Source organism: Balaenoptera physalus (assembly GCF_965194825.1).
Source record: "Balaenoptera physalus genome assembly, chromosome: 5".
Taxonomy (NCBI): Eukaryota; Metazoa; Chordata; class Mammalia; order Artiodactyla; family Balaenopteridae; genus Balaenoptera; species Balaenoptera physalus.
This window is the reverse complement of record NC_138884.1, coordinates 26233059-26245833: the sequence shown is the minus strand read 5'-3', so window position 1 is coordinate 26245833 and position 12775 is coordinate 26233059. Positions and strand designations below refer to the sequence as shown.

The following is a 12775-nucleotide window of genomic DNA, read 5'->3' as shown; positions in this document are numbered from 1 at the left end:
TCCCCCAAGGACAGTCTACCTTTGACATTTTCCTTACCACTTCTTTCTGCACACCTCTCCATCTAGTCTCCAATGTTCTTACCTTGCCTTTTGTCCCTACTTACAGCCCTGTCCGAGCCAGGGGTACGCATTTAGCCCTACCCCTAAAATGCTCCAGGGTAATCTTCCCTTTCCATTAGTGCAGAATAGAAAGAAGGAAAACAAGGCAAAGCTAAATTCACACAAATCTGCAAATATCTACTTATATCAACTCTTGGCCTTTTTGTCTAAATTACTGTTGGAGAATTGAATTTCAAGTATTGTAGCACACAGGGTTCTATTTTGAATAGGTCTTTTTGTAAGATGGGGAATCCGTATCATACTGTTCTTACTGGGTATATATAATAAAGCCCATTCACTTAATCATTAACTTTGAGATTTAATATGTTTTGATGATGGGATATCGCTGAAATTGTCACACTTCTTCAACCCCAAATGAGCCAAATTCTTAAAAATTTTTTTAGATGTAGTGGAATGTTTCTTAGTAAGTTTCATTCTTTCTTATGTGCCATGTGTTAAAATCACTACTTCCTTGCAATGAAAAAAATCAACAGGTACTAGATAGTAAGTATTAAAAACTAAAAGCCTCGCATAAGTTGCTCCATTAAGCCACTTAGGTACTATATAGATCTGATTCTTTAGAACAACTGTGTACAACATTCCTATAATCAACCTAACTTAAAATTCTCTAATAGAAGAATTTTAAATTTATCATCACTATCTTACTAAAGAATTCTCACCTATATTTAAATAATCAAATTCAATATGGGTAAAATCATGATCATTTCTGGTCTAAATCACACCACACCTCTGTTTACTTTAGACTTTTTAGATTGTTACTGAAACAAGAAAGATTATAATTATTGTTGGTAAGTAATTTTAATTTGAATTCCTTACTTTTAGTTAAGTACTTTTAAAGTTAGTTCGTATTTCGGGACCCAAAAAATAGAGGCCACCTCAGTGGCTCAGCCCACACCACAAATCTAAATCTACGTCAGCCTGCAATTACATGACACACCTGTCAAGGAAATCCAACATATACCAATCACAATCCTCCAACTCAGCTTAACTATTTACTAGCTCACCTGACCCTAGAAAACAGGACCTGCTGGCCTTACAAGGAAATCCCCAACCTCCAAGGCAGTCATGCCCTGTTTTGGCGTTGAAGCTTCTAAGGCTTTATAAAACTCATGCTTGCCCAAAATCCCTGGGGAAGGGAAAGGGTGTTCCACTGATTATGAGACACTGTACAACCTCAATCCACAGATTCTTTTCCCTTGGATAAAGGACATCAAACTCATTACTAAATTGTTTTAGTTTTGTCATTTGACAGCACCTAACCCTCAAATTCCTTATCTAGATGATCTACCCCCAATTTTCAAACTACTTGATTTTTATTTGAAATTTTAAAGAAATTTTTCTATATTTAGAGTATGCCAAAATCAGATGTATTCTATTTCTGATCATAATCATGAACTTTAATTTTCAATAAAATATAATGCCTTTTTTTTGGCCCAGCCACGCGGCATGCCGGGGGATCTTAGTTCCCCAACCAGGAATGGAACCCTCGTCCCCTGCTTTGGGAGTGTGGAGTCTTAACCACTGGACTGCCAGGGAAGTCCCAATATAATGCTGTTTAAAATTAATTTTAATCACTATGTTTTATAAAGCAAATAACATTGATGAAAATATCTCCAAATTTAAGACTACTTGACAGCAAATGCTTATTATTATGTTAAAACCAAATCTAAATTACACTGTTGTTTGTACTGAAGAAGAACCTCTGGCTGGCTGTAAATTTTTTACATTTTAAAAGGATGAAAAAAAAATAGGATGCCATCTTATCAGTAACCAGAAAAGTATGAGATATTGAAAATATTTAGTACTAAGTTTCCAGACTGATATCACATTTTAATTCTAATTCATTAGTTTTTTAAAATCTAGGGCTTCCCTGGTGGCGCAGTGGTTGAGGGTCCGCCTGCCAATGCAGGGGACGGGGGTTCGACCCCTGGTCCGGGAGGATCCCACATGCCGCGGAGCGCCTGGGCCCATGCGCCACAGCTGTTGAGCCCGTGCGCCGGAGTGGGCGGGGGCCGCCGCGATGAGAGGTCCGCGCACCGCGGCGGGGAGTGGCCCCCGCTCGCCGCAACTGGAGGGAGCCCGCGCGCAGCAACGAAGACCCAACGCAGCCAAAAATGAAATAAAATAAATTTATATATAAAAAATATCTCTATTGAGATAATTCACATACCATAAAATTCACTCTTTTAAAGTGTACAGTTCAGTGGATTTTAGAATATTCACAGAGTTGTGTAATCAACACCATTATCTAACTTAAGAACATTTCATCACCTTCCGCTAAAAAAGACCACATACTCATTAGCAGTCACTCCCCATTTTCCCTGCCCCTAGTCCCAGGTAACCAGTAATCTGCTAGTCATTTCATATGAATGGAATCATACAGTACATGGCCTTTTGTGTCTGGCTTTTTTCCCTTAGCAGAATATTTTCAAGCTTCAAGATACATGTTGCAGCAGTATCAGTATTTTGTTCTTTCTTATTAACTAATACTATTCCATCATATGGATATGCCACATTTTATTTATCCATTTATTAGCTGATGGACATTTGGGTTGTTTCTACTTTTTGGCTATTATGAATAATACTCTGAACATTCATGTATACAAGTTTTTACATGGAAAATGCTCAAATTTATTTTTAGCTTTAATATTTGGGCTTGGTTCATTATGTGCCAAAAACCATCTTAAGGTCAAAATTATGTTCTCAGTATGAAATAAAGTAGTTTCCTAAACCACACTCACTTGTCTTGATCATTAAAATGAAATTCTGAAGTGGTAAGGTATAAAGACTAATTTGATTTTTATGCAAATAATATGAAAAACATTTGGTTGAGTTGGGTTCCATATTTCCTATTCCAAGTAGAATTTGTAAACATGCATTTTGTATATTCATAGTTTTATATTAAATCTGGACCATAGCATTTATAATTTAATTAAATTAATAAAATGGCATAAACTGTGTTAGAGCCAGTGTCCTTAGCAAGTTATAAAATTCTGTAACAACATAAGTCAGAATGGCCATCATTAAAAAGTCTACAAATAAATGCTGGAGAGGGTGTGGAGAAAAGGGAACCCTCCTACACTGTTGGTGGGAATGTAAATTGGTGCAGCCACTGGAAAACAGTATGGAGGTTCCTTAAAAAGCTAAAAGTAGAGCTGCCATATGATCCAGCAATCCCACTGCTGTGCATATACCCAGGGAAAACTATAATTCAAAAAGATACATACACCCCAGTGTTCACAGCAGCACTATTTACAATAGCCAATACATGGAAGCAACCTAAATGTCCATCGACAGATGAATGGATAAAGAAGATGTGGTATATACACACAATGGAATACTACTCAGCCATTAAAAAGAATGAAATAATGCCATTTGCAGCAACATGGATGGACCCAGAGATTATCATACTAAGTGAAGTAAGTCAGAAAGAGAAAGACAAATACCATATGATATCACTTATATGTAGAACCTAAAATATGACACAAATGAAGTTATTTACAAAACAGAAACACAGACACAGAAAACAAACTTATGGTTACCAAAGGGGAAAGGTGGTGGGGGAGGGATAACTTAGGAGTTTGGGATTAGCAGACAAACTACTATATACGAAATAGATAAAGAACAAGGTCCTACTGTATAGCACAGGGAACTATATTCAATATCCCAAAATAAACCGTAATGAAAAAGTGTGTATATAGATGTATAACTGAATCACTTTGCTGTACACCAGAAACTAACACAACACTGTAAATCAACTATACTTCAATAAGAAAAAAAATATTCTGTGACAAAGTTACAAAGATCTGAAAATATAGCTGTAATATTAATAACATAAGTATATGTACTAGTATACGCTAACGATGTTTATTCACAAGTATGTTTTAATTAGCCCCTGTACTCACATTACAATAATGTAGCTTCACTGCATTCATATAATATTAGGACTTCATAACTTGGATTAGTTATTCCATTGCCACTTTTATGCTAATTTTCTTCATTCTTTATATTCTTCTCCAGTTTTATGACACTTCATGCAAGAAAATCTGATCTACCATAATTAGAAAGACTTCAATATAATATTCATTAAGAAGGAAGGGATTGGTTTAGCTATCTCTTCAACATTTTTGCACCTTTTTAACTTCTGAATGTAAATGTTTCTTTCAATATATAAAACCATAATCTTTTTTAGCATACTGCACACTGCTATATAAAAAAATGATTATTTTCCTTTTTTTCAGATGGGGACATTTCTATCATCGTAATTCAAATAGGTCAAATGCAACTGTAAAGTGGGTTCTCTATAATACCAGATATGTGAATAGTGTTCTAAAGTTTGAGCTGATCCTAAACTGCCTCTTAAAACATCAACATACTTCTAGGCCATGGTCGTTTTAATTTTAATCTTAGCAAAACTGAGTAGAAATGTTAAGTATGCTAGTGTAAATACAAACAAATAGAAAGCATAGTCAACCAATAAATTCACTTCGGTGCCAAACAAAAATGAATTTGGGATTTCATAATCACTTGCCTCCATTAGGCATAGATAATCTAGAACTTCATATATTAGGATTTATTTATATGCAATAATTTCTTGCATACAACCCTGACAGTGGTCAATATAAAAAATACAGTAAAAAAAAAAAATACAGTAGCACCACTATAAAACAAATGTTTAATTTCAGATATGAAAGTATGTTCGTAGGGCAGGAAAAGGCATGAGTGGATTTCTTCATCTTCTAAGCAAAATTCCATTACAACAAAAATTTCTGTAAAACAAACTATTTTCTAGCCCCAACTGGTAGCCCACTTATTTTAAAGGTAGTGTTGGTTATAAGCAATACCACAGCAAAGGAAGAATTTAGAAAATTCCTTTTATAACACAACATTGTAAATCAACTATACTTCAAAAAAAAATTTTTTTTTAATTCCTGTTAGACACTGGGTGAAAACATTTTGAGGCAGTGAATATGTATTTGTTACACTAGTGGGCAAATTAAAGTTGGCTAACAGTCGAAGGGTAAAAAAAATAAACACCTTAGTAGTTAAGAGTGAGAGCTTTTCAACTATATTTCAATTTAAAAAAAAGAGTGAGAGCTTTGAGGTCAGACTGCCTAGGTTTAAATCCTGGCTGTATTACTTAGTAATGGTATGACCTTGAATGTTTCATCTGTGTAATGGGGATTAAAGGGCCCAGCACACAGTACATCAAATAATAATTATTAACCCTTGTTATTAAGAATTTTAAATACACAGTATTTTAATTTCTTTCATCTTTGGTTATTATTTTCATTTTGTAATTCTTCCACCACGTCTTATTTGTAAAGGCATTTACAAATAAGTAAGAGTGATACAGTAAAACCTAAGTTATCCAGAATGCTTGGGAAATGAATCATTCTGGATAGGTAAATTTTCTATAGGGTACTTTTATAGGTATCCAAAAAAAAAAAGAAATCAACAAATGGGATGAATTTATTTCCTACCCTATTACACACTTCCATGCCTTCTTAACAAGAGTATACTAGTGGTAAACTTTTTCTTAATAAATCACTATTATTATGAATATCAATTATATTTCCATGTTAAAATGTCACAATCCTTTCAAAGCTTACCAACAGTAATATGCCTACTTGATTCCACCTAGGTTTTTTAACATTAAGTCCATGAATAGGATTCAGGGGGTGTGTGAAATTGGGAAAAAAAGAATTACATCTTTATTTTTACTAATCTCTAACTGAAAATTAGCATTTCCTTCAATTATGACTGAAAGCAGCAAACAGCTGCACCTATGTCTGTATCTCCAATAGGAATCACATATCCTTTATATCACATTACAGCTGTTGCAAACTCTGGAAATTTTATGTTCATCATTATTTCAAAAGTTTGGTCTTTATTAGACCCAACACTAGATCTTACAGTGTTAATAAAGCCCATATATTCCTATATCAAAAGTTTGTTTTCCTTGAATATTTTGAGCTTGTTTCAAATTTTTTTCTTTTGTAATGCTATGAATTTTATTTTATACATTTAAATTTATTTATTTATTTATTTTTGGCTGTGTTGGGTCTTCGTTTCTGTGCGAGGGCTTTCTCCAGTTCTGACGAGCGGGGGCCACTCTTCATCGCGGTGCGCAGGCCTCTCACTGTCGCGGCCTCTCTTGTTGCGGAGCACAGGCGCCAGACGCGCAGGCTCAGTAGTTGTGGCTCACGGGCCTACTCGCTCCGCGGCATGTGGGATCTTCCCAGACCAGGGCTCGAACCCGTGTCCCTGGCATTGGCAGGCAGACTCTCAACCACTGCACCACTAGGGAAGCCTCATTTTATACATTTAAAAGCATAATTCTGAGAAGCGTCCATGGCTTCACCAGACTGCTAATGTGGTTTGTGGCTCAAAAACAGTCAAGAAAGCTGACCTCAAATCTGTCTCTCTTCTGTGCTCTGTTAATTCAGAGCATTGATGTGGTCCATTATACTTTCATACCAAAGCTTGTTTAGATTAGGGTAGTACAAATTAGCTTCTCTAGGGCTTTTCTTCTTGGACCTCCTGGATATTGTGAGTTCCCTCTGAGTAGGTAGGAATGTTTCCTACCATTCTTGTACTTGGCTTTTGAAAGAGCAAAACAAATAGAGGGAGAAATAAGTCAAATAAAATTAGCTTCGGATAGCATTGAAAGTAGAAATCTAAAACATCCTACCCTCCCACTTTCTAAATTAAGAGACAATAAATACTCCATTCAATAAATACTCTGACATTAACTGCATGGGTTCAAATTCTACTTCTGCTATTTATCAGCTTTGTGACCTTGGGACAGTAACTTAATCTCTCTGTGCATCAATTTCTTTATTTGTGAAAAGAGGTTAATAAGCACTGTACCTGGTACATTATAAATGTTCCATAAATATTACTTATATTTATTATTATTCTTATAGATTTGTTTCACACTATGGCCAGCTAACGTTTGACCGACTAATAACTTACATTTATACAGCACTGTAGTCTACAGTGCCCTTTTACATGCATTATGACATTTGAAGCATACCATAACCCTGAGAAAGGACAGCTATTATTATACCTACTTTAGTGTTGAAGAAACTAGGTAACCACACCAATATCACACAAATGGGAAGCAGTGCAACAAGAACTCAAACCTGCATTTCTTCTTTCACTCCAATTGTCTAATCCTGTGTTTCTACTGTATTCGACTGGTTAAAAGAGAGAACAAAAGGAGGCTTATTCAGGAAAGAAGGAGGGGGCAGAGGTGTCCAGCAGGCCATGAGGTGAGCGCTCTGGTGCTCACAGGGTGGTCCTCTGAGTAACCTGTATCTTGTTAGAATTACAGAATCTCAGGCTCCACCCCTGGCCTACTAAATCAAAATCAGCATTTCGAACAAGTCCTAGGTGATTCCAAGATACTACTTTGAGAAGTACTGTTTCACTAATTGCTCTAGTGATGCTGTTATGGTCACTTAAATAATACAAATTTACCACAGACTTAATACGTTTTTATTAAGTAATACTTTCTTGTAAGAGGAAATAGCTTCCTGCTTTCCCTTTTAAAAAGTCAAGTATATTTAAAAAACAAATTTATATTTCCATTTAATTCTTAAAGATCTCCACTCCCTTAAGTGGGGTCATTAAGGAACGTTAGAAAACCATAAGCAGGTCAGTTCTTACTTTTCAATTCCCTTTAAAAATTAATCTTACTACCCTGTGCCCTAAGTATGATATACCAGAAAGCAAAATCACCTCTCCATCGTTTTCACCGGCAGAATAAAACACTGTATTTCTCCCCCTGGACATTTCAGTAAGTACTGAGTTTTTCGGACCCCAAACTCTTATTTCTTGAATGAGTTTTGCAACTTTCTGGCTCTAGGGATTGAAACACAGCAACAGAACAAAAAGGTATTAAGCCGACTCCCATACCTAAACCTTAGCGATGGTGATCGTTGATTACAGAGGCAAGTAAACAGCCCGTCCCAATCTCCCTACCCTCCCTCCTAATCAATTCACAGTTGAGCTTTATTTCTAGGCTGCTCTAATTCTGGGGTCTGGTCAATGGACACTCTCTTCTCAGGGCTGACCCTCTAGGCCCTAGGGTCAGAATAGCACTAGGATTCCGCACGTGGGAGCGCTGCTCAGCTGCCTGCCCAGTTCTATTTGAAATAACTGTTCCCATTTTGAGGGGCGACTCCTCCCACAGGTTAACCAGCCCAGGCCGGCAGGCGAGCCAATTTCGCTCACCTGCTGCACCGGAAACTTCAAAAGCCCGAGTCAACGTAGACTAAAGGTATCCAGTAATTAACCCATAGTACCTCCCACAGCACATTCCTGACTGGGCGCCTGACAGAAGGATGTGTCGGCTCGCGCTCTTACCAGTCCCGGGAACTCCATTTCCTCTCCCTCCCACCAACGTAAGCATTCAGGGGCGGTGCTTCCCGGCGACGGCCCGCCCCAGGTCGATCCGGTGCCCCATTGCATCTCGCGAGAATTTGTGGATTTGGAGGCGGGCCCCTATCAGGAAGAGTGCACAAAACTGCCCTTAAGTCATTGCAGCGCTACAGCTCCTGGTAGCCAGCCACGAGATTCTCGCGAGATTCGCCTCCTCAATACCAAGTGAGGAAATTGGGGGACGCTGTCGGGAGGGGCGTGGGGCTCGACCGCGCAGCTGCCGCTTCCATTACCTTCCTCCCATGGTCTCCTTCCGGTTCTCGATGCTTCTCTGAGTCTAAGGGTTTCCGCCGCTCGTCTACCCTTCCCCCCAGCCCATGACCCGCCTCCGGCCCCCGCCCTCCCAGTCCAACCTCCGATCTGTTTAGTAAGAAGGTGCTGTTCCGAAAAGAAGGAGAAGGGGGTTGGCACACATACGCTCGGCCCAGGACGTGGGGAGCAAACCGTCCTCTTTCGCCCTTAGATTCGTGCCGTGCTCGCGACGGCGGCGTTGGCGGACTGATACGCGGCGGTGAAGAGGCAGGAGGAGGGGGGAGGGGCGGAGCGTGGCAGCTGGCAGTAGTTCCGTCAGAGCGGACATCTTGTGGCTGTGTCGTGCGCGTGAGCCCCGTAGGGCCGGGGAGGCACCAGCTGCCGCGCGGGGAGGAGGCCGAGGCCGCAGCTTGAGGGAGGCCCCGGCCCCTCTGTACGCGTGGGTGTGGACGGCTAGGGGAAGGGAAGGGAGGCCGGCCCACTGGCCGGTCGGGTAAGGAGGGAAATACAGGCCTTCGGTGGCTTGAGTGACCAGCCTGTTGGGTGGGGTAGGGTGGGAAGGCTGGGGACGCCGGGGCCTCTCCCGTTTAAGGGGGAGGGGGAATGGGCGCGTCCTCGCACCTAAGCCGGAGCCTCAGGGGCAGCTCGGGCGCGTGGTGGCGGTGGCTGGGCGGGCGGGCGCGCGCGGGAGCGCGCTGGAAGGCGGAGTGTATGGTGGCGTCAGGGGTGACACAGAATAGCTCTAGCTGCGGGGACAGCGGTACACATCCAGCCTCTGCTTTATTTCCTTCCCCTCCCCGGGCGCACTTTTGAGCAGAGGCCGAAAGAAGCCGGGCGTCAGTCCGGAGTCTCCTGTTCTCCCCTCCCCCCTTGCCTTTCTTTGCCCTAGTGACGCCGGCGTAGCGCCGACTAGGCCCCGGCTCCTCCTCTGCTGGGCCCCGGACCCTGCCCCGCACCCACCCCTTTCTCCTACGCCTCTTCCTTTCCCACCCGGGTCTCTTCCTTTCGAGAGGCCGGGAAGTCAAAGTTGGAGCCACCCCTCCGCTCTTCCCGGCACCCTCGCCCCCTCTTCGGGCCGAAGCACGGCATAGAGGCTGTCGGTGGCTTTGCCACCCCACCCACCCCGGATCGCGACCGTTTTTGAGGGACTTGGACTCGTCAGGGTCTCTGCGGGGCCTGTGCGAGTGCTGATCTGCTCCGTTTTTGCAAAAGGCGCCTGTGTCTGGCAGAGCCGGTGTGAGACCAAGAGACAATCCTTCCCAGCCGCCGGGATAATCAAGAGTTTTGGCCGGAACTTTGAACACACACCGAGATAGTGAAGAGCCAGACGAAAAGCACAGACTATGGCGCTGAAACGGATTAATAAGGTAACCCATGGGGCGGAAGGAATGGGGTCGTGAGAGGAAAGGAAGGCTCAGCCTGGAGGGAGAGCCTTGCCATTGGGGGGGGGTATAATTTCGGAATTACTCCTCCTTGGGTCACTTCGTCCATTGGGGGATGGGGAACGCGGCTGTACTTTAAGAAGAAACGAGGGGGAAAACTCGGGAACAGAGCACTTGCGGCAAGTGAGGTGTTATCTTGAGCGTGTTTCAATGGAATCGGTGCAAATTAGCGATGAGGGAGAGTGATTGCAGGCGCCTCGATTCTTCGAGAAGAGTTTAGTCCCTCTTCGGAATTGCCGGGAGACGCTCCCGCAAATGTCATGGCGCTTCTTATTCTCGGGGCTTGGAAACTTATTTTAGTTGTAAGATCAAGGCTCTGGGCCTTCTGGAAGAAGAGACGGGGGAAGCTCAGAGGAGAGAAGACCTAAGAAATGCGGCGGGTCCCGAACGTGATTAAGGGTCGGGGTAGAAGCCTCACCAGCTGAGGAGTAGTGAATGGGCCTGGCCAGAAACTGCTCGACTCTGGGCAGCTTGCACAGGAGTCAGCGGGGCTGGGAGGAGGTGGGCTGACACAGTGTTGCCGCTTTCTGTGTTTTGTAGTTGCGGCTTTTCACCCGCAACTGTTTGTCAGAGGCGCGCCGGGAACTGATGGAAAGCCCTTCTGGAAGCTCCGTTTTGCTTTGGCGGGGGAGAGGGGGGGAGAGTGTGGTGGCAGCGAGAGGAGGATAGGTGTACCTGTGTCTGCCTCGGTCCGTTTCATAGCAGCCTCCGAGGAAATTGTTAAGCTATTTAAAACGAGGTTTGATGGTACACTGTGGATACGTGTTGGAAAAAATAGGGTTTTTCGAGGCTCGGGGGGTGAGCGGAACCTCCACCTCCGGTGGTTTAGTCTCATTTTCTTGCTCTAACTTCTATCCCGCATTTTAAGATGGCGGCTGCTTTAACTGGTTCAGGCTCTTTCCGGCGTCTCCTTTCGAAATAATATGAAATAATATTCTTTGTTAAATGTTAACTTTTACATCAGGTTGTACACTGCCCTAAGATCTCCTGCTCAAGACTTATCTATATTCAGACTCTCAGACTGTATTTCCCTTTTTTGTAACTTGTGTGTGATGTGTTTGGTTCTTGCACAATCGAGGAGGGTGGAGTATTTACAGCTAACTTGAAAAAAATGCCATGGAATAAATTCAGCCTTTACTAAAACTAGGAAACAGAGGAGGTTGTGGATTACAAACTTTGGTTTTGATAGGTTGCTTTTTAAAAAGAGTTTACATGGACGGAATGGCAAGGACTTGGCTTTACTAAAAATAGACCTGATGCTGCTTAATTTTACATTTATTTAACGTGTGACTTTGGGACTTATTTGGCAAAACTGGTATCTTATGAATGATGAAAGTTTAGATTCAAAGTATTGATGTTGAAATGGTAAATTTTGATTTAGGCCATCATTGCATTGTCTCTGGGTTTATGTGAAATACAAACTTAAGTCTTTGTATTTTTGAGACCATGGAAAAAGAGAGGAGTTTAGGAGTTAAGGCTTAAAGTACAAAGGATTATTAAACATCTCCTTCTATGACCACCTTGAAGGCCAGCAGCACTCTGGAGAAGCGTAGTTGTATTTCGCAGTATAGTTGAACATAGCACTCAGTACAAATCAAAACCTTTTATCTGTTGGAATTAATTCGAGCCACTAAGACGTGGAATGCTTTCAAATCCATAGATTTTTATGCACGTGGAACAGAACACTTTAAAGGAAGGTCTTATTGATTTTTTTTCTTTTACAGGTGATACCCAGCTGCTGTGACACCACTTTAATGATTTAAAAGCTCTAGAGAGGCAGTATAATGGTTAGGAGTGTGAACTTCGGAGCAGAAATGCTCCAGTTAGAATTCTAGGGCTGGGTAAATTTACCTGTGTGCCTCTATAAAATGAATATTTGTTGTGTATGAGCTATAAATAATTGAGTGTTTAGTGTGTACCAGGCACTATTCTAGGCACTAGGGTTGCAGCAGTGAGCAAAACAAATTTTAGAGTCCAAGATTTTTTTTAAGGACTAAATAAGTTAACGTGTGGCTTTGAACAGGCCCCTAGCACAAGGCACTCAATTTATTACTGCAACTTTAATTTTCAAGAGCTTTTATTAAAGAACTTTTCGAGTGTAGTACTTTTCATCAATAACAGATTGTCTCCTTTTGTAAATACTTTGAAGATCTGTGTAATACAGAAACTTGACATAACACTTTCCAAACTGGAAAAAAACAGTTTATGTGGGACATTTTTGATTCAACCTGTAGAAAAGTTTTGTTGTGCATGTGGTTTGGTTTTCACCTGTCACTGTCAGAATCACATGGTCAAACTTTAAAAAAAAAAAAAAAGTCCCAGATTCAGACAGTTTTAACAAGTGGACAACTCTGATGGGAGATGCTCTTTATTTTAGGCACCTCTCTTTTATTTTTAATTCATTCTTGTCTGCAGCCCCCCAGATTCTAAGTGTTAAGATATATCTGTATTCCTCACTGATCATTTTATTGGAATGCTTATTGTTGGAATATTTTTAATCAATAGCAGTTCAT

General features: G+C 41.3%; 2 protein-coding genes across 4 annotated transcripts in view; one reads left to right on the top strand and one right to left on the bottom strand.

The window, feature by feature from the left end:
* Nucleotides 1-251: 251 nt before the first annotated feature.
* On the bottom strand, nucleotides 252-9909 carry LOC309661487 (uncharacterized protein; the record flags this gene model as incomplete). The annotated part of the gene is made up of 5 exons (XM_082463176.1): nucleotides 252-6723; nucleotides 7867-7989; nucleotides 8494-8631; nucleotides 8802-9273; nucleotides 9794-9909. The coding sequence occupies 5 exons, from the start codon at nucleotides 9907-9909 to the stop codon at nucleotides 6640-6642; spliced, it is 933 nt and encodes a 310-aa protein (XP_082319302.1). The 3' UTR covers nucleotides 252-6639.
* UBE2D3 (ubiquitin conjugating enzyme E2 D3) overlaps nucleotides 9096-12775 on the top strand; it is a 29562-nt gene continuing 25882 nt past the window's right edge. For 2 of the 3 annotated variants that reach the window (XM_082464034.1, XM_082464033.1), the window contains exons 1-2: nucleotides 9096-9253; nucleotides 10033-10187. In XM_082464034.1, coding sequence (XP_082320160.1) covers nucleotides 10164-10187 — 24 coding nt within the window. In that variant the 5' untranslated portion in view covers nucleotides 9096-9253; nucleotides 10033-10163. Of the gene's footprint in view, nucleotides 9254-9337; nucleotides 10188-12775 lie in introns of those variants that run through there. The other variant, XM_082464035.1, reaches the window with a different exon arrangement.